General features: G+C 40.7%; 2 protein-coding genes and 1 long non-coding RNA gene across 10 annotated transcripts in view; 1 reads left to right on the top strand and 2 right to left on the bottom strand.

Annotated features, from left to right (window-relative positions):
- LOC135106793 (uncharacterized) overlaps nt 1-23,765 on the top strand; it is a 39,873-nt gene that overhangs the window by 15,327 nt on the left and 781 nt on the right. Inside the window, exon 2 of the long non-coding RNA XR_010271467.1 lies at nt 5,066-5,259. This is a non-coding gene — a long non-coding RNA (uncharacterized LOC135106793). The remainder of the gene's footprint in view (nt 1-5,065; nt 5,260-23,765) is intronic.
- On the bottom strand, nt 365-10,157 carry LOC135106790 (UNC93-like protein). 7 transcript variants are annotated; one of them, XM_064016098.1, is made up of 9 exons: nt 9,971-10,140; nt 7,649-7,914; nt 5,046-5,244; nt 3,747-3,990; nt 3,529-3,652; nt 3,224-3,440; nt 2,532-2,688; nt 2,169-2,436; nt 365-917 (listed from the first exon to the last, which is right to left on the bottom strand). In XM_064016098.1, exons 2-9 carry the CDS (start codon nt 7,710-7,712, stop codon nt 646-648), a joined length of 1,545 nt encoding a protein of 514 aa, XP_063872168.1. In that variant the 5' UTR covers nt 7,713-7,914; nt 9,971-10,140; the 3' UTR covers nt 365-645. The 7 variants fall into 7 exon arrangements, with proteins under 7 accessions (XP_063872168.1, XP_063872171.1, XP_063872169.1 ...); XM_064016101.1 differs by having other exon boundaries at nt 375-917; nt 10,098-10,157; XM_064016099.1 differs by having other exon boundaries at nt 375-917; nt 7,649-7,908.
- LOC135106792 (UNC93-like protein) overlaps nt 15,041-23,765 on the bottom strand; it is a 15,983-nt gene continuing 7,258 nt past the window's right edge. For both annotated transcript variants that reach the window (XM_064016105.1, XM_064016107.1), the window contains exons 5-9: nt 17,854-17,977; nt 17,547-17,751; nt 16,993-17,158; nt 16,622-16,889; nt 15,041-16,470 (exon numbers count right to left, since the gene is read on the bottom strand). In XM_064016105.1, the coding sequence (XP_063872175.1) occupies nt 16,208-16,470; nt 16,622-16,889; nt 16,993-17,158; nt 17,547-17,751; nt 17,854-17,977 (1,026 nt within the window). In that variant the 3' untranslated portion in view covers nt 15,041-16,207. The remainder of the gene's footprint in view (nt 16,471-16,621; nt 16,890-16,992; nt 17,159-17,546; nt 17,752-17,853; nt 17,978-23,765) is intronic.

Genomic DNA, 23,765 nt, shown 5'->3' on the forward strand with positions numbered 1-23,765 from the left:
AATAATCTTTGTTTATTTCTCGTCTTTGTTGGCCTCTCTTCCTCGGAGACTACGGATGAAAACATCTGACCATTTTGAAGACCACAGTCTGTTCTAACATGTACACCAAATCAAGCGTCTGGATAAGTCTGCAACGTGTGCATACTTATTTAATCAATGTACGAGTATAAAACGACAGAAGCTAAATGATACTTTATTAACACACACACACACACACACACACACACACACACACACACACACACACACACACACACACACACACACACACACACACACACACACACACACACAATATATATATATATATATATATATATATATATATATATATATATATATATATATATATATATATATATATATATATATATATATATATATATATATATACATATATGATCTGTTTCACAAAAAAATACAATTTTCCCACACTGCTTCAACATTTCAATTACTGTGTTTTCTGTCTTAAACTTGAGGTGGCTTTACACAGTTCTCTTGCAGGACACGTTTGCATCAGTGTATAGGATAAAAATTGTCTGTTATCACAACCTGCTATAGGAAACTGTCCCTAACAGTTGATCCCAAACGAAACCTTACGTGTATTGCTAAACAATAATTAGTCAGCAATTATGTTGTCTTCCATCAATGCCCAAAGGGAGTTTCCTTGACAAGCTTGTCTATGGGAATAACATTTCCATTGTTGTCCTTCTTGAGTCCTCCTCGTTTTTCGTTGATCTCGATGAAGATGTATCCTACCATGCCTGTGATGATGAACACCAACAAAATGATGATCTTTGCGTTGATGCAGATGAGACTGCTGCAGGCGAAGGTGATGATGAACCCAATGGACTCCCAGAGGCGGTAGTTACTGAATGCAGCCTCTGCCTTTCCCGGAAAGATTACACCGTAGAATGCTGTGGAAGATTATCACACGTTATTGTGTACACCAAAGACACGTTTGCAACACTTACTGTTCTTCCTAAAGGAAGGAACACTTGTGTAATCGCCAGCTTTGTTTAGGCGAGGTTCTGGCTTGTCTGTGTAGTGCTTGCTAAACCACTAAACGCTTTCTACGTAAAAAGGTTTTCATAGAGTGACTTTTTTTTTTTTTTTGCCAGAAGAATTACAAACTCGAAAAAGTATTAGCCAAATTGTCACCATATACGAGACAACACAGGCTGCATCCTCGATATTGAATTCATGAATATGTAAAAGTACACTTGATTATGTAAGTAAAACACTGTCTTCCTTTGAGCATTTAACATTTCATTTTTGAGATATGATCAGGGTACTGTGTGGTCCACATTGATATCCCTATTTTAAGTTAAGTTGAAAACCTGCCAGAGTTATATTTCTCTCAATGACTAGCCTATGAAAAAAAAAAAAGGAAAGATGGAAATTCAGTTAAAGAAACATCAATATAGGAATGAATCATTTCGTGAGCATAGATATATTTGTTGAGAATAATATCATAATTCCTGACACAATTTCTTAATGGCTGGTTTATGGCTATGAAGTGAACAAAATAATGAAATAATGAAAATATCAGTGCTACGAGTTATTAGACGAAATAAAGGAAATGTGAAAAAATGATGATAGATTAAACAAACTTCAACTCTTTCGTATGAAAAAAAATCAATGAGAAATTTAAAGAAAGAAAGAAAAAAAAAAACTTAATAATATTTTTGCCGAGACTAAACTTATTTAGTAACTTCCAGAAACAAGAATTAAAACGTGGACCGAGACACACCTAATAATCTGTAGATGGCAGATTAGTCAGCCACGAAGGCTAAAAAAACCTATGCCTCCCAAATATTTTCTTACCTGAGGAGACTAAAGTTGACCGCAATTTACAGCCGTGCGCCCAAGTTTATTGAATGTATGTCATTATTGTAAAATTTTACTTCTTTCCTGGGTGACATACTAAAGTACATTATTTTTTCAGCAATAAATTCGTTTGTATTGTATTGCGCTGTTAGTTACGTACATGTCTGGTTTGTAGAAAATGCCTGATCAGGTAATCACAACACACAATATGTACAGGCTATAGATATAAGGGAGCATTTTGCAGTTCAGGAATGTCAGATGACAACGTCATTCTTCAACATTCTTCAACGCGTCTCTTGATTTGTGTCTACTTGGACAGTGTTAATGAAAATACTCACCATTAATTTGCGTCTGCCAGACAGCATCTGACACGCCCCACAGCCCGGCCAGCACGAAGAATATGGCCGTGTCGTCAGGGTGAGGCCGCCAGTATATGAGAGTAATGATGACCCCGAAGTTGATCACTGCCCCCATGGTGAAGACGGGCACGCGACCCACCAGTTTGACCAGCGGGCTGAAGGAGACGGAGCAGAGGGCGTCACACACCCCGTAGCAGATCATCACGTACCCCACCATGTGCACACCGAGGCCGCACGACACGTAAGCCTGTCCGGGAGAAAGGCGACAGCTACAGCACCTCGTCCACCACCTTAGAGGAGGAAGAACAGGTGACAAACAGAGTGGCAACACCACGTGCTTACGGCTGTGTAATCAGACTGGAAGAAGCCTTGTTCCACGCCCGACCAGATGGTGAGGGGGATGATGAGCAGCTGGTATGGGTGACGCATGTGGTTGAAGGTGGCAATCAGAAGTTGCGTGTGCGACTTGTTCTCAGTCTCGGCTATACTCCCACTGAACCTGCAGAAGCAAATGCTGCTGAAGATGTCTTTTTTAAAAGTTATGAAATATTATCTTGTTTAATGTTTAAAAAAATTCTATAGTGGGTAAAACTATTTTGTTATATGTGTTACCTGCTGCTTTACTCGTGAGACCTCAGTGGCAGCCTTCGCATAAGCAACTTCCTGACTGAACATTTCATCATATAGATCATTACAACAATTAGGTTTCAAGAATTCTTTTAATATTTGCCTTTTAGAATGTATTTTGTTATTCAGATCCCTGTTCATTCGTGTGGGGATCTCGCTTAAGGCCAGCTAAACTTACAGACCTAGTACCAATCCCGGACTGTATTTTCTGGTTTGATTTAATCTCTCACTGTCACTCAGAATCCGGTGAAATAAATTTTGTGTCACTGTATATGATTATCTCATAAAACCTGAAATAAATTATGCCTTCAACCAGTGTTTTAATCAATGAGTAATGCCCTAATCATTTGTCAGTAATAAATAGCAGTGTGAATTATGCAACCTTGACATGGTGATGAAAAAGTTACCTGCTGAGAGGATCGACGAACAGTACGATGATGACTGAGGACAGGAGAGCAAACACCAGGTAGATGCTTGCCATGGTGTACCTCTGCCAGTCAGGAATGATACCTTCAGTGCCGTTACTGCTGCTATTTTCTGTTTTTTCTGTTAGACAGAAATTGTAGCCACATTGCTCGAGCTCCTCTTCCGTCTTGTTTAGCTGTTCCCCACCACTGGACAACACTGGGAACAATAAAAGAGGTTATTACAGGGTTGGGAAGCTCGACATTATCATTATAGTCAAGGAGAAAGAAATATGAGCGAAAGGTACCTGTGGAGGAGATAAGGTTGCCCCACACCTGCGTCGACTGGAAGAAGAGGAAGAAGATACCAAAGTACCGAGTGACGATCACCTCTTCGTTTTGTCCCGTCAGTTGGGCGTACTTAGTGCCTACCTACGGGAAACAAAGTCATTACGTTTTGCCTGTCAGTATTTATAGCAAGCAGGAAATATTTCCTCTTGCACTTCATGAATCGTATCCTATTCACCTTAGTTAAGTAAGTACATTTCGATGACCACAGTGGAGCCGCCGCCAGCCCAAGCAAGATTCCCGTTGGCAACAGTGTGCCCAGCACTGGGTAGAACTGTGCTGCGATGTAGGTAGAGTATGCCACCATGCACAGCGCCATTGTGTACTTAGACTTCAAAAACCTGATGAACAGTGATGGCAGGAAGCAGCAGGATACTACCAGTGCTACGTAAATTATAGTTAGCGACACTGTACCATCTGCTCTGAAAAAAAAAAAAAAAAATATTGACAGCCATTATATAGAATCATTTCAAGGAAACGGAATCTTTAGCGTGTCAAGGTCTGCTCCCAAGCGTCTTAATTTCAGATAGTCATGGGAGAGGCGTGGGTCTGAGATGTCGAAACGTGGGTTTTTCCTACTGAGTGTGTGGTGACATACAGCCAATGTAAATAAATAATCCATAAAACAGGATGTTATTATCATTATACTTCTTACGACGGCTTTCTTGTGTGTCCGTCATGTGAATGTTGTATCGTGTGTAACTTGAAACATTCTCTCTCTCTCTCTCTCTCTCTCTCTCTCTCCTCTCTCTCTCTCTCTCTCTCTCTCTCTCTCTCTCTCTCTCTCTCTCTCTCTCTCTCTCTCTCTCTCTCTCTCTCTCTCTCTCTCTCAATTTCTGTTGTATTTAGTCAGTGTATTATAGTTTCATAAGTTTCATGGTATGGCTGTGGTAACGTGGCACACCTCAGAAGCCGCTGAGAGATCCCTTGATCCTAGATTGATGTTGGAAACGTAAGGCATATCTTATTTATTTATTCAATAATCTTATTTGTTTATTTATTTAATATTTTTTATTCGTCAGAGTATTCTGAGTCTCGATATTCTAATGTTTTGATGTTTGTGTGAGATGAAGACATGGGAGTATAGCGTTTGTGTTCACGTGTCTCGTACGAAATAGTGTCTGTTGCAAAAGGTTTTGTGTTATTTTTTATATTCGTGTTTTGTTTGATTAAGAAAATATTGTGGACTACCGAGAGTGTTCATGTCAGGTGTGTACGCAATTTGTGGCCAGGGAAATCTGTCTGTCTGTCTGTCTGTCTGTCTGTCTGTCTGTCTGTCTGTCTGTCTGTCTGTCTGTCTGTCTGTCTGTCTCTCTCTCTCTCTCTCTCTCTCTCTCTCTCTCTCTCTCTCTCTCTCTCTCTCTCTCTCTCTCTCTCTCTCTCTCTCTCTCTCTCTCTCTCTCTCTCTCTCTCTCTCTCTCTCTAACACACACACACACACACACACACACACACACACCAAAACATTTCGCCTCACTTGTTGATGGATGACTGCAGGTTCGCCATGGAGTTGAAGGCGGTGAAGAGGAAGGTGAAGGCGAGGGAGATAATCAGAACATTCTTCATGATGGCCCGCTGCTGTGCTGGATCGCCCTCTGTGTTCTCCTGCACCACCACCTCGGTCAAGTCAGAGCCATTGTCCACCTTTTTAAAGTTCGCTGAGGCCTCCGTTTGCACTGTGGAGAGAATCAGTGAGTTGTAATTTTATGTTTTTTTTGTACCTTTGTTCCAGCTCCATGGCATCTATCAGTGATTATTTTGTTTTAGGCTATTCTGCTTTTGTATAGAAATGTTGTGAATAAGTACATACCTCTTTTCATATTTATATTTGAGGTGTGCATCGTGAAGGACGCATGCTCATAGTGGTACTCAGTTTTGGCAAATCATAAAAGATGGATGCATCCGAGGGCAGTCGTGTGGTAATAGTCACACCAATGCATACCTGTAGTCACCCCTGGGATAGTGTTCTAGAGCAGTGGTTCCCAACCTTTTCTAAGATAATGCATCCTACCGAGAGCTTAAAAAAAAAAAAAAAAAAAAAAATCAAGTACCCTAGCGGTAAAGGCGATTAAAAAAAAAAAGTATTTCACGTTTTTCTTTAGTTTTAAGACTGAAGAATATATATAAATAAAAGTATCTGGTCTTTATTTTAAACATGTAAAATAGCTTCTTGGTCCTAAATGATTATTATATAGGTGCCCAATGTCTAATAAAACTAAATGCCACACCTCAAACCCGTGAGGCACGGGCTACGTCTGAGTGTAATATACTAATATAATACATAAATTTGTAATACTTTCATCTCATTTTTGAATAATTTCTTATATGACACAATTTTCTTCAGAAAACATCATACTTTATGTATCCCATTATTTCCAGGTACCCTCTAAAAATTAAATAGTGCACACTGGGGTACACCATGCACTCACATTGGGTGTCACTGTTCTAAACCACAAGTATTGGCCTCGTGTTTTCGTTCTCATATATACATGAACAACGTATTTTCCCGGGCATGTTGAACAAAGACTGGTCACGACTGAACGAACCGAGGAACAAAGGCCTTGATGTGAACTCGCTTACCTAACCAGATACGTGTGGGTTGTAACGGGGTTCACAGTCACTGGAATTTTCCTGCTTTTTTTTTTTTTTTTTTCCTCTCTCTCTCTCTCTCTCTCTCTCTCTCTCTCTCTCTCTCTCTCTCTCTCTCTCTCTCTCTCTCTCTCTCTCTCTCTCTCTCTCTCTCTCTCTCTCTCGTGTTTTTCCACCCTTGCGTTGCATCTACTTCCCGTCTCCTTCCTTGCCGCTCGCCACACCATCAACACTTCCGTCTCTTAGTCATTCTTGTGGGGTTTTCCTTATACATTTATTTTCCCCATTAAAAAAAAAAAAAAAAAATCTGCGTTCAATTAGGTTAGGTTAGGTTATTTTTCTGTTGTTCTTGTTCTGTTATTGACTTCTTTTTTATTGGCATGTTTTTATTTCACGGATGACTATATTTTTAGTTTGATAATTTAAGCAATAACTGTACTTTTTTCCCGTTTCCTCTTCGCCCGTCGACCTTGCACGCACACTATCCTTGCGGCACTACTCTTTCTCAACACCACGCCACACCACGTACACCACGGGCACATCACGGCAGCATACGTCGGTAATTCGCTGCTATTACTCTTTGTTCTCGCCGTATCCAAGTATTATAACACGCCATTGTCACACCTCAGCTATGTCCCTTCCCGGCACTGCACACCACGCTTTCTCGGCACCACCACACCGCCACACATCCTTGTAAACATTCCCAACAGACTGTCTCGATGCTCATTCCCTCAGCGAATTTCGTCACGCCACCTCCTGCTCTCTTGTCACAGCACGCCTAACAGCCTGTGTACCGATGTGTTCATTTATGTGTATTTAGTTAAAATATTGGAAGAACGGTGATGATAACAACAACAACAACAACAACAACAACTACTACTACTACTACTACTACTACTACTACTACTACTACTACTACTACTACTACTACTACGACTACTACTACTACTAGAATAACAACACTAATAATGATAGTCTTAAGTCCTGATGAGCGAGGCTTCCATGGGTTGTGTTTAGGGGTTCATCTATCTATCTATGTATTTGTTTACCTGTTTATTTATCTATCTTCTCTGTAAGTACATGTATCAATCTCTCTCTCTCTCTCTCTCTCTCTCTCTCTCTCTCTCTCTCTCTCTCTCTCTCTCTCTCTCTCTCTCTCTCTCTCTATAAGTGTGTGTGTGTGTGTGTGTGTGTGTGTTTGTGTGTGTGTGTGGGATGGTATTTATTGCGTTTATTATTATTATTATTATTATTATTATTATTATTATTATTATTATTATTATTATTATTATCATTATCATTATTATTATTATTATTATTATTATTATTATTATTATTATTATCATTATTGTTATTATTATCATTATTATTATTATTATTATTATTATTATCATTATTATTATTATTAATATTATTATTATTACTGAAGCAGATGCAATGCTAAGAGCATGTAATAGCATATAATAGCAAAATAATATAATGTTTCCTTACGTTTTCCGTCATCGTTTGAGAAGGCTGGGTTGTGTAGCCCTTGCTCCTTGTCGTGGTCCGCCATGGTGCTGGGAATCCCTCCTCCTGCGCCCTCGTATACGTAAATGTCGGAGGGAAGATACAGGAGTGGAGAAAGGAATAAAGGAAGAAAACAATGAAAGAGGGGGAGGGTAAGAGGGAGGGACGGATGGAGGGTGCGGCAGGATCAGGTTTGGTACACCTCAGGCACCACACGTTCCTGGGGCGCGTTCGTCCACTTGCTATTGCTTGAACGTAAATATTGCTTCATTAGGCTTACTAAAGTTATGAACAGGTTAAATTGCGTTTATATGAAACACACACACACACACACACACACACACACACACCGCGTAGTGAAGTGGTTAAGCACGCTCGGCTCACAACCAAGAAGGCAAATGGGCGAGCCTCTTAATGTGTAGCCGTTTACACCCTGTTCACCAAGCAGCAAGTAGGGTACGGGATGTAACCCGAGGGGTTGTGACCTCGCTGTCCCAGTGTGTGGCGTGTCAGTGGTCTCAGTCCTACCCGAAGATCGGTCACTATGAGCTCTGAGCGCTTTCCGTAGGGGAACGGCTGGCTGGGTGACCAGCAGACGACCGTAGGTGAATCACACACAAACACACATAAACGCGCGTACTTCTTTATCTGTCAGGTTATGTTCAAGCTATACGGGTAATATGGTTAATCGTTTCTCCAGCGCGTTGCTCGTCCTTTACTCCTTTACAGTGTAAAAATTGTGCGTGCATCCACAACACTTAAGAAAAAAAAACCGGTATTCAATAAAAGAAAAAGAAAATAAATAAATAGATGAATAAGAATCGTCACGGGCAGGCTGTCTCTTCCTAAAATTTGTGGGCTTACCTTAAGGAAATGTTAACACTGGCATGTCTGCACTGTTCTCGAGATGAACATTACCGGAGAGTGCTTCTGATTTATTTGTTTATCCATTTCCTTTAAGCTAGTATGAGTGTTCACAAGTCTGTTTATATATTGCTTGTTAGGAATGTACACCAGACGTCTCACTGAGTGCGCTGTTTCCTCCCTCTGGAGCTGTGTTTACCTGCCTCGCTCCGCGCGCACTCACTTCCCTCGCCGCATCTACCTGTCTCACGGTCTGCACATTTCATATGCCGCATGATCTTAGTTCACGTCCTATATACATAGCTATGTCCCTCCGTTTACACCTGTTTCACGCAGCACGCTTTTCTCTTCGGGTTCTATAAAGTGGAGACGCTCAAATTGAGTCTATCATGCGTGGTACTAACTAATTGAGGGTCATATCCTGTTGATTCCGTGTGTTCAGTCTCTGGCATGCCCTGCTCACCACGACAACCTCCACCACTGTTGCCGCCTCCACCGTTTCAGCACAGCTGGCAGCTGTGGCCTTCACTGCAAGTGTGCTTGCACGCCACACCTTGCTTCATGTTCCCTAGTTTTTTTCTTTTCTTTACGTGGTATGAAAAGCTACTCGTTGTTGATATATTACTTTGATTCTTTGTTTATTCATCTTTTAATATTTTTATAATTTATTTTTATTTCCATTTGCTGTCAACAAAACAGCTTAATTTCTACCAAGTTAACTTTCATGAAGAACGCAAAGCGAATGTATTATAGTTTTCTTCATCAATACCAAAAAGAATGACATGATAAGGAGCACATCAGCTGTTCCCAGTTAATCACGAGTGAATATCTAACCTATAAGCATCATCGCGTCAAGTGAGATCTGGAAACACGCGACAGACCTTGACAACTTTCTCTTCCGTCTGCTTCAGGGGCAAAGAAACTGTATACCAGAGAGAATATCATTCCAGGCGTACATGGGGAAACAACTGATCAGTTTTGACTATCGGAAGCTTTGACGATTTCAGTTATTCATGTCGAAAGTGACACTTGCGCAATTGTTCCTTGGGATTGGTAACTTTCACTCCTGTTGAGGTTAAGGGTATGGTAGTCGTGATGTTGTTAGTGCTGTCGATGACTGCAGCAATTTGATGCAAGGAATCAGGCGATGCGAAAAGCCACTGTAAACCAGCACTCGTTATGGTTATCCATGCAATTATAATAAAATTGTCTTGGAAGATACGATGCCAGATTCTCGTAGCAATAAAGACCATGACAAGGAGGGGCAATGAGCTCCGAGAACCTTCAACGTATTCTGATAACACGAAAGAGCGAAGCACGGAAGTACGTACATGCTTTATAGAAAGGCAAGGCGTAATATTCAAACCTTGGACGTGTTGCGGAAAACTGTCATATCTGATAACAATGATATTTTTTTTCAGATTACGAAAACACACTTACTTCACACACACATTTCCAAGAATTTAGGAATTCTTCATATTTCAATTCCACTTTGTTATGTTTTTGTGTATACTTCCAGTGCGTCTCTCTCTCTCTCTCTCTCTTCATGTGGTGGAACATCACTCACAAGCAAACTCACAGGTAAAGTCTCACACAGACACTACCGGTATAACTCTCTCCCTCTCGCCTGACTGGGTGGCGGCTAGTGGTTGCCAGTGGTTGCTAGACAGGAAAACTTTAGGTACAACTCCACAGAAAAAAAAAAAAAAGAAAACTAAACTCACGTTACTTTCTCACGGTTTTTCTTTGAATGTGTGGTGTACTATATGCTACATGTATTCCACCTCATGTGTATATATATATATATATATATATATATATATATATATATATATATATATATATATATATATATATATATATATATATATATATATATATATATATATATATATATATATATATATATATATATATATATATATATATATATATATATATATATATATATATATATATATAGAGAGAGAGAGAGAGAGAGAGAGAGAGAGAGAGAGAGAGAGAGAGAGAGAGAGAGAGAGAGAGAGAGAGAGAGAGAGAGAGAGAGAGAGAGAGAGAGAGAGATAGATAGATAGATAGATAGATAGATAGATAGATAGATTAGATACATACATAATAGTTTATATGATGTTATTTTGTAACTAGTTGAGGTGTATAAGTTGACCTCTGGTTGTGGGGGCGATGAGACGACAGTACAAGGAAATGAAAACATCCTTGGCGGCAGTGTGTGGAGCGGCGGACTGAGTGGCGGATGTGGCGTTACGTATGGAGGATGTTCATGTCCTACAGTTGTAATGTTACTTCATCCTTAATTTAAGTGCAACTACGAAGAGAGTTTAAGCTGTCTGTTTATTTGACATCACAAAAGGAAGACAGGATCCGAGATACAAATTTATTTGTTCCCTCAGTCCATCCTTTGCCTATAAACAAAATCGTAACTGAACAAATTGCTGCAAAGGACAAAACTTCTCTAAATCTTATTATTGTGTCTGGACGGTCAATGGTAATGAATTTCACGGTGAAAGACACTGGTTCACATGACGGTCATGACCTTCAGGCACAATTCTGTGAAGGAATGCCATAAAGTGTAGAGAGCTGCTTGTGTGTTTGCATTTTATTGCCTTGAGTTTGTGCCGCCTTAAAGCTTATTCCTACAGGCTTGGGTGGTCGGCGTTTAGGCTTATTCTTAGAGGCTAGGATGGTCGGCGTGCTTGTTTTTTACTGCAGGCTTGGATGGTCGACGTGCAGGATTACTCCTTGAGGTTTGAATGGTTGGCTCCTCCCCTCACGTGGGTTGTAGGTAGTGATTTAGAAGTAACACCTTGCAGAGGCTCGTGCCGTCCCTTCGGTGCACTTGTAACTGAAATCAGGGATGATGGTAACGGATGAATGGTCTCCAGCTGATCGCATGGAAATGGCTAGTATCCGCAGGGACGTTTCAAGTCCTTATTCCTTATGAGAAAGTTTACGAAAAAAAAAAACGTTTTAGAGTCACACTATGTCTGTGCTTATCAAACGCCTTGTGTTGTGTTCGCTTATTTTATTTTCATGATTACTTTTGTTAAATGAAGTAAGTAGTGTATTCATTAACATTTTAGAGAATTTCACCTTCATTGTCAGTGATGTTGTCCTACTACCACTTCTTATTAAACACTGATTTTAGCTTTTTATAAAAAAAACCTTATCATGTTGCTTGATAAATTAAATCTGTGAACTAGATTTAGACAATGAAAATCAGCACATAGACAATCGCAAACTTAACAGTTTTTAGAAAACAGCTTTTAAAAATAATTAAATATGTTGCTTCTCACTTTTCTAACATCAAAGCAACGCTCACTTAATATACCAGCTATGATTTCGGTGGAATACAATTCTTAGTAAACAACAAAAAAGAAAAAAAAAGAAAAAAAATAAAATAAATAAATAAATAAATAAAAATAAATAAATAAAATAAAATGAATAAGTAAAAAAATAAATAAATAAGTAAAAATAAATAAATTAATTAATCAATTAAAAGTAAATTGAAAAAAAAATAACATTAGAAAGTTTAACACTCTTTCTTATGATACAATGATAACAGCCAGATAACCTAAATGCCTGCCTCAGTAATATGAACTAACGTTTCGAAACTGAGATAAGAGAGAGAGAGAGAGAGAGAGAGAGAGAGAGAGAGAGAGAGAGAGAGAGAGAGAGAGAGAGAGAGAGAGAGATAGGATAAACTTTCAGATTAGGAAATCACTTAGATAGTTTATTTATCGTATGCCTTAACGCGACGTAAAGGAATACAAATCCGGTGAGTTCGTGAAGACTTTGGAATGTGGAAGAGAAGCAAACTCGGTTATTGGTATGTGTATTGTTTGTTTATTTTGAAGAGGAGTATTAATTTTGAATGTATTTTTATACTAATATTGATGAAGAACTCGATTTGTTCTTAACACAAAGTGATAAAAGGAAGCTGCGAATGAACTGGAAAAAATGTTTCCCAAGAGTAAATATTTAAAAAATTGACTGGAGATCTCTTAAAAAAAATTAGGTTTTTGAAATTTTGATTGTAATACAGATGTATGAACTTGAGTTATCTACAGTATCATAAACATCGAGAAAAGTAAGACAGGAGTGCACGGAAGATATCATGGAAATTATTTAGAATACTTGCATGACTTGTAAGTAAATTTCAAAAGTTTTGCTAAAATTGGAACTTCACGGGTTAAGGGTTCTCTGACCCAACCCGCTAGCCACATCGTTCCCAAGCCAATTTATTTTGCTGCTATTACTCTGCTTCTTTGTTATGGTTTCTTTTCCTGGGTCACCCTCACGTATAATTATAATGAATACATAATGGATAAACAAGGACATCTGTGTATCATAGTAAGACTTCGATGCAATTTCAGAATTATCTGTTGTAAAGATAAAGCATTGTGAACGCTGCCGGTCCTCGTGTACCATGGGAACTCAAGCCCCTGTCATAGCTGCCATGCCTTAGCTTTCACACATGATTTATGCCCATTATCTGACTCTACTGCATATCATGTTTATTCTGGTGAATATTTGACTCTTACGATAATTTGTGTGACTGTGAGAATGTTACCAAGCAGGAGGCCTAGAAAACCCTAAGGAGTTTGCGATCACTGCTTGTGGGATTCAAGGTTATGTAGAATGATTGTTTACTTTTTTATTTACCTTATTACGGCATACAGCGATATCCTGATGTAAAATGCGATCTAGTTTACAATATTTCCATGCATTCACAATTACTACATTTTCTTGATAAGCTTCTCATAATTTTAAATGAACACTTAACAGTACACACGCACACACACACACACACACACACACACACACACACACACACACACACACACACACACACACACACACACACACACACACACACACACACACACACACACACACACACACACACACACACACACACACACACACACACACACACACACACACACACACACATTTAGTCAGTTTGTTGATAAAAGAAAGTAGCTTGCATTTATTAAATATATTATGTGTCTCTAAAGAAAGCAGGATCAATTTCATAATTGTAGAATTAATAATTCATAATAGAAACTATAATAAGTTATTTTTTTACATGAACATTCATGTTCAGTAAATTATTGACGCCTAATTAAAAGCTTGAGCCTCGGATGCCTGTTACGAACATAGTCAACATGACATTACAAACGCGTATCGTCATTCTTGTACATGAGGGTCGTGGTGGAAACAAACTCATTGTTAGTCAGGCGTGATTCCACCTACTTGTCTTTGTCCTGAGGAGAATTTGGAAAATGACTCGTTTATGTTGAGGCATAAACATATTAGTCAAATACACTTCATGTACTGTCAACATCAACACTTCTCAACCCTCTAATCTCAGCACCCCTTGTAGTCAGATATAGGCAGTCCAACGCCCCTGACATGTGTCACAAAGCTTTGTATTTATTTATTTATTTTTTTTCTGTAGTGACAGAATTTCTACCAAAGTGTGGAATGTTCATACAAATTTAGTGCTATCCGTCACCATTGCTAAACTGCACTAAAAAGTTTTTTTTTATACTTTTGTATCACTTGTAAGGAACACATACATTCTATCACTATAAATGCAGCATTTTTCAGAATCATCTAAAAATTATTTTAGCAACCGTAGGTTAAGAAACGCTGGGTTTAAGGTGTGTCTGTCGTAGTGTCGCTTTCTGGTGTGGGTCTAATAACATGTTATATTTTTCAAAAGGTCACTGTCAAACCTCAGTGATATTTCTGCACTTATATGTGTGCCCTTCTCAACAAAGTCCGTCATACATGAAGTTCTCGTTATACATGAAATAATGCTAATGTTTTTCATTGTTCCCATCAAGCATCTCACCAGACCATCAACTTTTTTATTCCATTACTCGCGCATGACTCGCATGATGTTACAGCAGCATCAATATACTCATATATTTTTACATGCACATAAACGGAATTTGATTGTTATGTATGAAAACAACGTCAGATATGCTTACCACTGTCGTGCTTCCTTATTCACTACGTGAAAAAAAGTAAATCACTGTGGGAAGAGAGACGCAGCAGCCCCTCAGTCTTCACTAGTTAACTCACATAAAAGTAATTACCCAAGCTAACTAAAGGTGGGTTTACACGGGGCTGTTTTTCCACCCGGCTGCTTGCAGCCACCCGGAGCAGCCGGCAGGCTCCAAATGAAAGCATTCACCCGGTCAAGAACACCCGGTGGCTCGCTAGCCACTGCATCAAGAGATACACAATCCAGATGAAGTCCTCTTCCGACTAGCTGGTTGCTATAGTTGCGATTTTGCTGTGCTTGAAGAAAAGAAAAAAAAAAAAAAGATTGTGGGCTCGTTCCTGGTCTATATAGCCATGCAGGCTGAGGTGCTCATGATGTCTTCTGGTAAACACATGATGGGCCGCTGGCTTCCTCAATGACGATGTAAACAAACCAATTCCGCGTCTGTTTTCCAATCTTTTTTTTTTATAAATAGATTTAAATATTTTATTTATTTATTGTATATAATAGTACACTCAATGGTCATTACTAAAACACTTTTCAACAATATTCCTCCTGTTTTCAATATTATATTGATATTTGTTCTTATGTGAACCTGGAAATTTACCGGGAAGGCAACCGATCAAACTGACAGAGCGGTTTTTCGGCTGATCTGGCAGTTCAGCAAATCCCGGCAGTATTTCACTCCCGGGTGCACAATCCTGGCTGCACAATCCCGACTGCGAGTAGCCGCGAATTGCCCAGTGTAAACCACTCTTTAGACACCAGGGCAGTGAACTCATAGAAAGGGTACTTCGATGATACACTTTGTAAGAATTAAAGTTGACGTTACAGTTAACCAAGGATAATAAGTAAATTCAAGATCAGGTTAAGAATAATTGATATAAAAACTAAATAGTACAAAATGAACAAAATATATGGCAAGTATTTAAACAAGTGATGGGACAGCTGGGATGATGTTTACAAGATAAGGCATGCAACCAGCAAGGTGTCCGTGGCAAACTAAAAAACAATCTCCAAACTGTATGCCTCCCCTCCTCCCGCGGCCTCTTTGCACAAGACTTTCTTCTTTCTCTCACCCCTATTCTCTCCACCTCTCTAATGCAAGAGTTAACCAGTATTTTCAATCATTCATCCCTTTCTCTTGTAAACTCTGGAACTCTCTGCCTGCTTCTGTATTTCCTTCTTCCTATGAGTTGAACTCTTTCAAGAGGGAGGTTTCAAGACACTTATCCTCTGCTATTTGATCATTCTATTTGGCATTTCTCTGAGAACGGGCATTTAAGTGAGCCATTTTTTTTAATTCATATTTTTATTGCCTTTGGCCAATGGCTTTCTTACAAAAAAAAAACAAAAACATGAATAGACCTTCAGTCATTAGTGATTATATGTTTTGATGTTAGGGTACATGTTTTGATCACTGTTTTTTTTTTTCTCTCTCCAAATCACGAACTCTCAAGACTAGTTTTTACTTAACCTCTAGTTTACTCACACACACACACCCACACACACACACACGCGCGCAAGGGAGGTGAAGAGAGATGTTACATGGATGGCTGCCATGGTGTTGATTCGTGATTTGCAACCTTTCCCTTTTGACTAGAAGACTCGTCTTCGAGTCGTCAGTAATGACGGTGTTTGACTTAATATTTTCCTATGACAAGCTTATCGATGGGGACAGCCTCCCCGTCAGTGTCCTTCTTGAGGCCCACAAACCTATCGATAATCTCGATGATGAAGTAGCCGACGATGCCGACACTGAGGAACGCCAACACAATGGCGATCTTGGAGTAGACACAGTGGGTGGTGCTGCAGGCGAAGTTGATGATGAAACCGACGGATTCCCAGAGGCGGTAGTTGCTGAAGGCAGCCTCGGCCTTGCCAGGGAAGATCATACCGTACAACGCTGGGGATGTACGACATTCACTATACGAGTTTCATAGCTACTCGATACTTATACCTCGTGCTGCCTCAGTGTTGGAATATAACATATATGTATACACATTATTCTTTCATTCATTTAACAAACGCTCACAATATTATAGTAAAGTACTCACCATTGATTTGCGTCTGCCAGATAGCATCCGACACACCCCACAGCCCGGCCAGCACGAAGAATATGGCCGTGTCGTCAGGGTGAGGCCGCCAGTATATGAGAGTAATGATGACCCCGAAGTTGATCACTGCCCCCATGGTGAAGACGGGCACGCGACCCACCAGTTTGACCAGCGGGCTGAAGGAGACGGAGCAGAGGGCGTCACACACCCCATAGCAGATCATCACGTACCCCACCATGTGCACACCGAGGCCACACGACACGTAAGCCTGTCCGGGAGAAAGGCGACAGCTACAGCACCTCGTCCACCACCTATATATCTTAGAGGAGGAAGAACAGGTGACAAACAGAGTGGCAACACCACGTGCTTACGGCTGTGTAATCAGACTGGAAGAAGCCTTGTTCCACGCCCGACCAGATGGTGAGGGGGATGATGAGCAGCTGGTATGGGTGACGCATGTGGTTGAAGGTGGCGATCAGAAGCTGGATCTCCGACTTGCCCTCTGTAGCAGCTACCTCCTTCTCCTTCCCCACGAACCTGCAAATACAGAGGCTACTTGCTCACGGCTGATGGTACACATCTTAACGCACTGTATATCAAATGTGTTCTGTTGTACATAAAGAAAGAGGAGTTAAAGTTATCAGAAAACTCAAGTTGGTATGGTTTGACTTATAGGGCGAAGAGAGGATGAAGAACCTACTAGAAGAGTGTGGATAGTACTTGTTGAAGGGAGAAGATAATTATCAGGGGCGATGAGAATGAGGTGGAGAATTGGAATTACTGGTGTGTTGCAAAGAAAGGGAGCAGCAGGATAAAATGAAATGGAGAGAAGCAACCGCAAGAGACAGATACAGGAGGCCAATCCCTATCACTAGAGAAGCGGTAAAGAAAAGGTGTGTGAGAATCAGGTGGGTGAAAAAGTTACCTTCTGAGAGGATCGACGAACAGTACGATGATGACTGAGGACAAAAGTGCACAGACTAGGTAGATGCTTGCCATGGTGTATCTCTGCCAGTTGGGAATGCCGTCATCGCTGTTAGTATCATTTTGCTTAAAGAGACAGAAATTGTATCCACATTTCTCCAGCTGTTCGTCCGTTTTGTTTAACTCGCCCGTATCCACTGACAACACTGCGGAAGGAAGAATATAGTATTACAATATAATGTTCTACCGAACAAAGCTTGTTTTCTGTATATTAATATTGAATAAACGGAAGCCTGAAGGAGAGGCACCTGTGGAGGAGATGAGGTTGCCCCACACCTGAGTCGACTGGAAGAAGAGGAAGAAAATACCAAAGTATCGAGTAATAACCATTTCTTTGTCCTGTCCCGTCAGCTCCGCGTACTTGGTCCCCACCTGCGGAGGGTAAAATGCCTCAACCTTCACATTATAATAAATTCCGGTTTTCTTATTGATTTCAAAGGAATATAGTCCTTCAGGGAAAACGGGTGCAATGAAGTAAGAATAATGGAAACAAAACGAAGACCGTGGTTGATTAATAGGCTAAAATTTAATGAAGATTAAACATTCATGAGAGCTCGAATAGAGATACAATCGATGAAAAGTGATTTTCACACGGTATTTAAGTCCTAGAGATTAAAAACATGTAATAAGACATATATTTTAGATATTTACAGTAAAAATGATGTAATCATGAAGATATCGGGTAACTGTTTTCAAGTAATTTTAGACAGAATAGGAATGATGGTAAACAGAAAGTCTCATTGCTGTTCTACAGCAGCAGAAGGTGACACAGTTTATTGCTACATAAGTTATGAAAATAATATCAATAGATTATCTTGTAATGAGGCTGTAATAGAATGAAGACAGTAACTCACAAGAGAAAGGACTTCATAAGGCAAGATAGCCCTTGACTCTGGCTTGTTTGGAAAATTCTGGGAGTGGAAGCCCCAACTAAGAATATGTCCTCCATGAATAGACAGAAATAGTCCTTTTGTGAGATTGAACTAGTAAGTGGGAATAGAATAAAAGATTACGGAAAAAGTACAGAACTTCATGATAGCTAATGCAAAGAAAATCATTGTACTCATAGCTTGGTGGTGTGCAAATTAACGAAGGGTTTTAATGTTTTAAGCAAAGTAAAGATCACAAAATGCTTTCTTTTCTGTTGCAAAATTACAGAAAAATCAGAAGCAACCGACTACTAGGGAACTTTAATTCTCAGTTTTGAAGTTTAGTGTCAGTCTATTACAGCAACAACAACACGGTGAGAAAGGAGTCTTGATAGTCGTAGGTCGTTATGGAGCCTTCCCGTACTTTTTGTGCATGCTTTAAATCGTGGGGCTCGACGACTATACAACTTATCATACCGCAGTCATGACACTGTTGTGACGTTATCGTAATGGTCATAGGTCTGTTGTGATGCAGTCATGAGAGTCATTGGTCCTTCATGACAGTCATGAAGAAAAAAGCATTGCGACAGCGTCACGACAGAGTTATGACTGTCATGATTGCCTCACGACAAACTTAATAGAGTGTCACGACAGAGCTGATAATTTTGACAGTTGTTTGGCACTTCAGAACACTGCGTCACGGTGGAACTTAGAACGCGTCACGATAACGCTACATAAATGGCACATTCGTCAAGATGGACCTACAAATGTGTCACGACAGCGCCATGACAGAGCTATTAGTCATAGCCTTGTCATAGTCTTGCCCTTGGTGATCAGTTCCTACAACTGGTACTCCTACTGACGCATCCTCAAAGATCCCTTCCTTCATTGCCTTTTGGTCTTATCCTTTTTTTGCAGGTGAGCTCTGTATTTCACTAACAATGTCTTTTTTTTTTTATGTAAGAAGGACACTGGCCAAGGGCAACAAAAATCAATAAAAAAAATGTCCACTGAAATGCCAGTCCCGTAAAAGGGTCAAGGCAGTGGTCAAAAATTGGTGGATAAGTGTCTTGAAACCTCCCTCTTGAAGGAATTCAAGTCATAGGAAGGTGGAAATACAGAAGCAGGCAGGGAGTTCCAGAGTTTACCAGAGAAAGGGATGAATGATTGAGAATACTGGTTAACTCTTGCGTTAGAGAGGTGGACAGAATAGGGGTAAGAGAAAGAAGAAAGTCTTGAGCAGCGAGGCCGCGGAAGGAGGGGAGGCATGCAGTTAGCAAGATCAGAAGAGCAGTTAGCATGAAAATAGCGGTAGAAGACAGCTAGATATGCAACATTGCGGCGGTGAGAAAGAGGCTGAAGACAGTCAGTTAGAGGAGAGGAGTTGATGAGACGAAAAGCTTTTGATTCCACCCTGTCTAGAAGAGCAGTATGAGTGGAACCCCCCCAGACATGTGAAGCATACTCCATACATGGACGGATAAGGCCCTTGTACAGAGTTGGCAGCTGGGAGGGTGAGAAAAACTGGCGGAGACGTCTCAGAACACCTAACTTCATAGAAGCTGTTTTAGCTAGAGATGAGATGTGAAGTTTCCAGTTCAGATTATAAGTAAAGGACAGACCGAGGATGTTCAGTGTAGAAGAGGGGAACAGTTGAGTGTCATTTAAGAAGAGGATAGTTGTCTGGAAGGTTGTGTCGAGTTGATAGATGGAGGAATTGAGTTTTTGAGGCATTGAACAATACCAAGTTTGCACTGCCCCAATCAGAAATTTTAGAAAAATCAGAAGTCAGGCGTTCTGTGGCTTCCCTGCGTGCTATGTTTACCTCCTGAAGGGTTGGACGTCTATGAAAAGACGTGGAGAAGTGCAGGGTGGTATCATCAGCGTAGGAGTGGATAGGACAAGAAGTTTGGTTTAGAAGATCATTAATGAATAATAAGAAGAGAGTGAGTGACAGGACAGAACCCTGAGGAACACCACTGTTAATAGATTTAGGAGAAGAACAGTGACCGTCTACCACAGCAGCAATAGAACGGTCAGAAAGGAAACTTGAGATGAAGTTACAGAGAGAAGGATAGAAACCGTAGGAGGAACGTAGGAGTTCCTTTTTAGGAACAGGTTGAATGTAGGCAAACTTCCAGCAAGAAGGAAAGGTAGATGTTGACAGACAGAGCTGAAACAGTTTGACTAGGCAAGGTGCAAGCACGGAGGCACAGTTTCGGAGAACAATAGGAGGGACCCCATCAGGTCCATAAGCCTTCCGAGGGTTTAGGCCAGCGAGGGCATGGAAAACATCATTGCGAATAATTTTAATACGTGGCATGAAGTAGTCAGAGGGTGGAGGAGAGGGAGGAACAAGCCCAGAATCGTCCAAGGTAGAGTTTTTAGCAAAGGTTTGAGCAAAGAGTTCATCTGTAGAAATAGATGTGATAGCAGTGGTGCCATCTGGTTGAAGTAGAGGAGGGAAAGAAGAAGCAAAGTTATTGGAGATATTTTTGGCTAGATGCCAGAAATCACGAGGGGAGTTAGATCTTGAAAGGTTTTGACATTTTCTGTTAATGAAGGAGTTTTTGGCTAGTTGGAGAACAGACTTGGCATGGTTCCGGGCAGAAATATAAAGTGCATGAGATTCTGGTGATGGAAGGCTTAAGTACCTTTTGTGGGCCACCTGTCTATCATGTATAGCACGAGAACAAGCTGTGTTAAACCAAGGTTTAGAAGGTTTAGGATGAGAAAAAGAGTGAGGAATGTACGCCTCCATGCCAGACACTATCACCTCTGTTATGCGCTCAGCACACAAAGACGGGTCTCTGACACGGAAGCAGTAGTCATTCCAAGGAAAATCAGCAAAATACCTCCTCAGGTCCCCCCAACTGGCAGAGGCAAAACGCCAGAGGCACCTTCGCTTAGGGGGATCCTGAGGAGGGATTGGAGTGATAGGACAAGATAAAGATATGAGATTGTGATCGGAGGAGCCCAACGGAGAAGAAAGGGTGACAGCATAAGCAGGAGGATTAGAGGTCAGGAAAAGGTCAAGAATGTTGGGCGTATCTCCAAGACGGTCAGGAATACGAGTAGGGTGTTGCACCAATTGCTCTAGGTCATTGAGGATAGCAAAGTTGTAGGCTAGTTCACCAGGATGGTGAGTGAAGGGAGAGGAAAGCCAAAGCTGGTGGTGAACATTGAAATCTCCAAGAATGGAGATCTCTGCAAAAGGGAAAAGGGTCAGAATGTGCTCCACTTTGGAAGTTAAGTAGTCAAAGAATTTCTTATAGTCAGAGGAGTTAGGAGAGAGGTATACAGCACAGATAAATTTAGTATGAGAGTGACTCTGTAGCTGTAGCCAGATGGTGGAAAACTCGGAAGATTCAAGAGCGTGGGCACGAGAGCAAGTTAAGTCATTGCGCACATAAACGCAGCATCCAGCTTTGGATCGAAAATGAGGATAGAGAAAGTAGGAGGAAACAGAAAAGGAGCTACTGTCAGTTGCCTCAGACACCTGAGTTTCAGTGAGGAAAAGAAGATGAGGTTTAGAAGAGGAGAGGTGGTGTTCTACAGATTGAAAATTAGATTTTAGACCGCGAATGATGCAGAAGTTAATGAAGAAAAAGTTGAGGGGGGTGTCAAGACACTTAGGGTCGTCGACAGAAAGGCAGTCCGACCTGGGGACATTTATGGTTCCCTCCCCAGATGGGGACTCCGAGGCTGGTGTAGGAATCGCCATGATGATTTTAAAATTTTTGAGTGAAGGGTGTGTGTGTTATTAGGTGCTTGTAGTTTTGTGTGGAGGAAGAGAGTTGTCTTTAGAGGGCAGGCTGTGACTGCCCCCTTGTGTTGTAAGACACAAAGGGAAACGTTCAGTGAGGTCACAGCTGGGTTTAATGATAAGTTCACAGCACCCCCTGAACAGTGCTTTAGACCTCACTGGGAGTATGAGTATGAATGATGGGTATGAATGATCTACATCCCCAGTTCATACAGTAGCACCAGCTTCCGCATGCAACACACCACTGAGATCCATTGCACAGATGTGAGGGTGCTGCAGAATGTGACTCATGCAGATACTCGCACAGTTGAGGGCTCTGATGGCGATCCCTTACCTTTTTATACCTCCCGCGGTCGCCCACGGGGGTATAATTGTGATGCTATCGTGACACTGTCATGACACCGTCGTGACTTTGTCTTGCCCATCGTCACTTTGTCGTGAAGGCAAAAATGAACGTTAAATTTCGTAATTCCGCAATTCGTGACGTTGTCATAGCAAAGCTGTGATGTTGTCGTAGCGGTCATAGTTCTGTTGTGACGTTGTCATGACACTCACGATGCTGTCGTGATGGACCTGTAATTATGTCCAAATATCACGACTAAACTAAGAATGGTATTCTTGACGCTGTCGAGACAAGAATCTTGAATGTGTAGCGGGACACAAGTCACCGCTCCTAGCACTCCGTTTTCTGTAAATTTTTCACCCTTCCGTTTTCACTCTCTCTACTGCACACGCTTTTGTCTTTCATCTCTTTTTCATCACTTTATACATTTCTCTTACTTGTCACATTCTGTGCACGCTCTTTTACACATGTGTTACACATCTTCTCAATACATCTTACTACTCCTTTCTTCACACAGACATACACACACACATACACTCTCTTTTTCCATAATTTTGTGTGTGTCGTTTGTAATGTTCAGTAATTTGTATATATATAGTTCATATTTTTGTTGAATAAATAGAGATTACCCAAGCTAAGTTTCCTTTGCCAGAGCTACAATGTTGTGACACTGGAAACTGTTACCCTTCAAGGACTAAACACTGCTATGACTAAGAATCATAGTTGGGAGCCTAAACTTCTCGCTTGAGCACCTTACGGGCGGCCAAGTAGCACCTCACCTTCGCTACAAATGTGTAACGGGAGCTTAAGGAGACAGTGTTCATATGAAGATTTGCTGAATATACAGGGTATAACACGATTTTCTACGGATATTGTTAGAGGCGAAAGTACAGGTTATTGTAAGTGGAAAATGTTCTATACAAATATGCATTTTGAGGCGTTGTATAGCCGAGGGATGAAATTCGAGTGTGGCCGGACGACACACGCAACGGCCGGGCCAGGCAGGTATGTTGTAGAAAAACCATACTCTACCTTACTGTGTGTGGCATTTTCAAAATTTTTTTTCTGTCAAAATCATGCAGTACAATCTAAATGTATTTACTGTTACCGTCTTGGCGTGAAACTGCAAGTGACTGCTTAGCAATCAGCTGATTTGCTGCTAGCCTCACTCCTTCTCCCTCC

This window comes from Scylla paramamosain, chromosome 14 (assembly GCF_035594125.1).
Source record: "Scylla paramamosain isolate STU-SP2022 chromosome 14, ASM3559412v1, whole genome shotgun sequence".
Taxonomy (NCBI): Eukaryota; Metazoa; Arthropoda; class Malacostraca; order Decapoda; family Portunidae; genus Scylla; species Scylla paramamosain.

What these genes read in the sequence shown, in the direction of transcription:
- LOC135106790 (XM_064016098.1), bottom strand. Translation starts at nt 7,712, where the DNA reads ATGGCGGACCACGACAAGGAGCAAGGGCTACACAACCCAGCCTTCTCA. An exon ending in CTCAAACGATGACGGAAAAC is followed by an intron (nt 5,245 to 7,648) that starts GTAAGGAAACAT and finishes TTCTCTCCACAG; the next exon opens with TGCAAACGGAGGCCTCAGCG. An exon ending in CTGGCAGACGCAAATTAATG is followed by an intron (nt 918 to 2,168) that starts GTGAGTATTTTC and finishes AATCTTCCACAG; the next exon opens with CATTCTACGGTGTAATCTTT.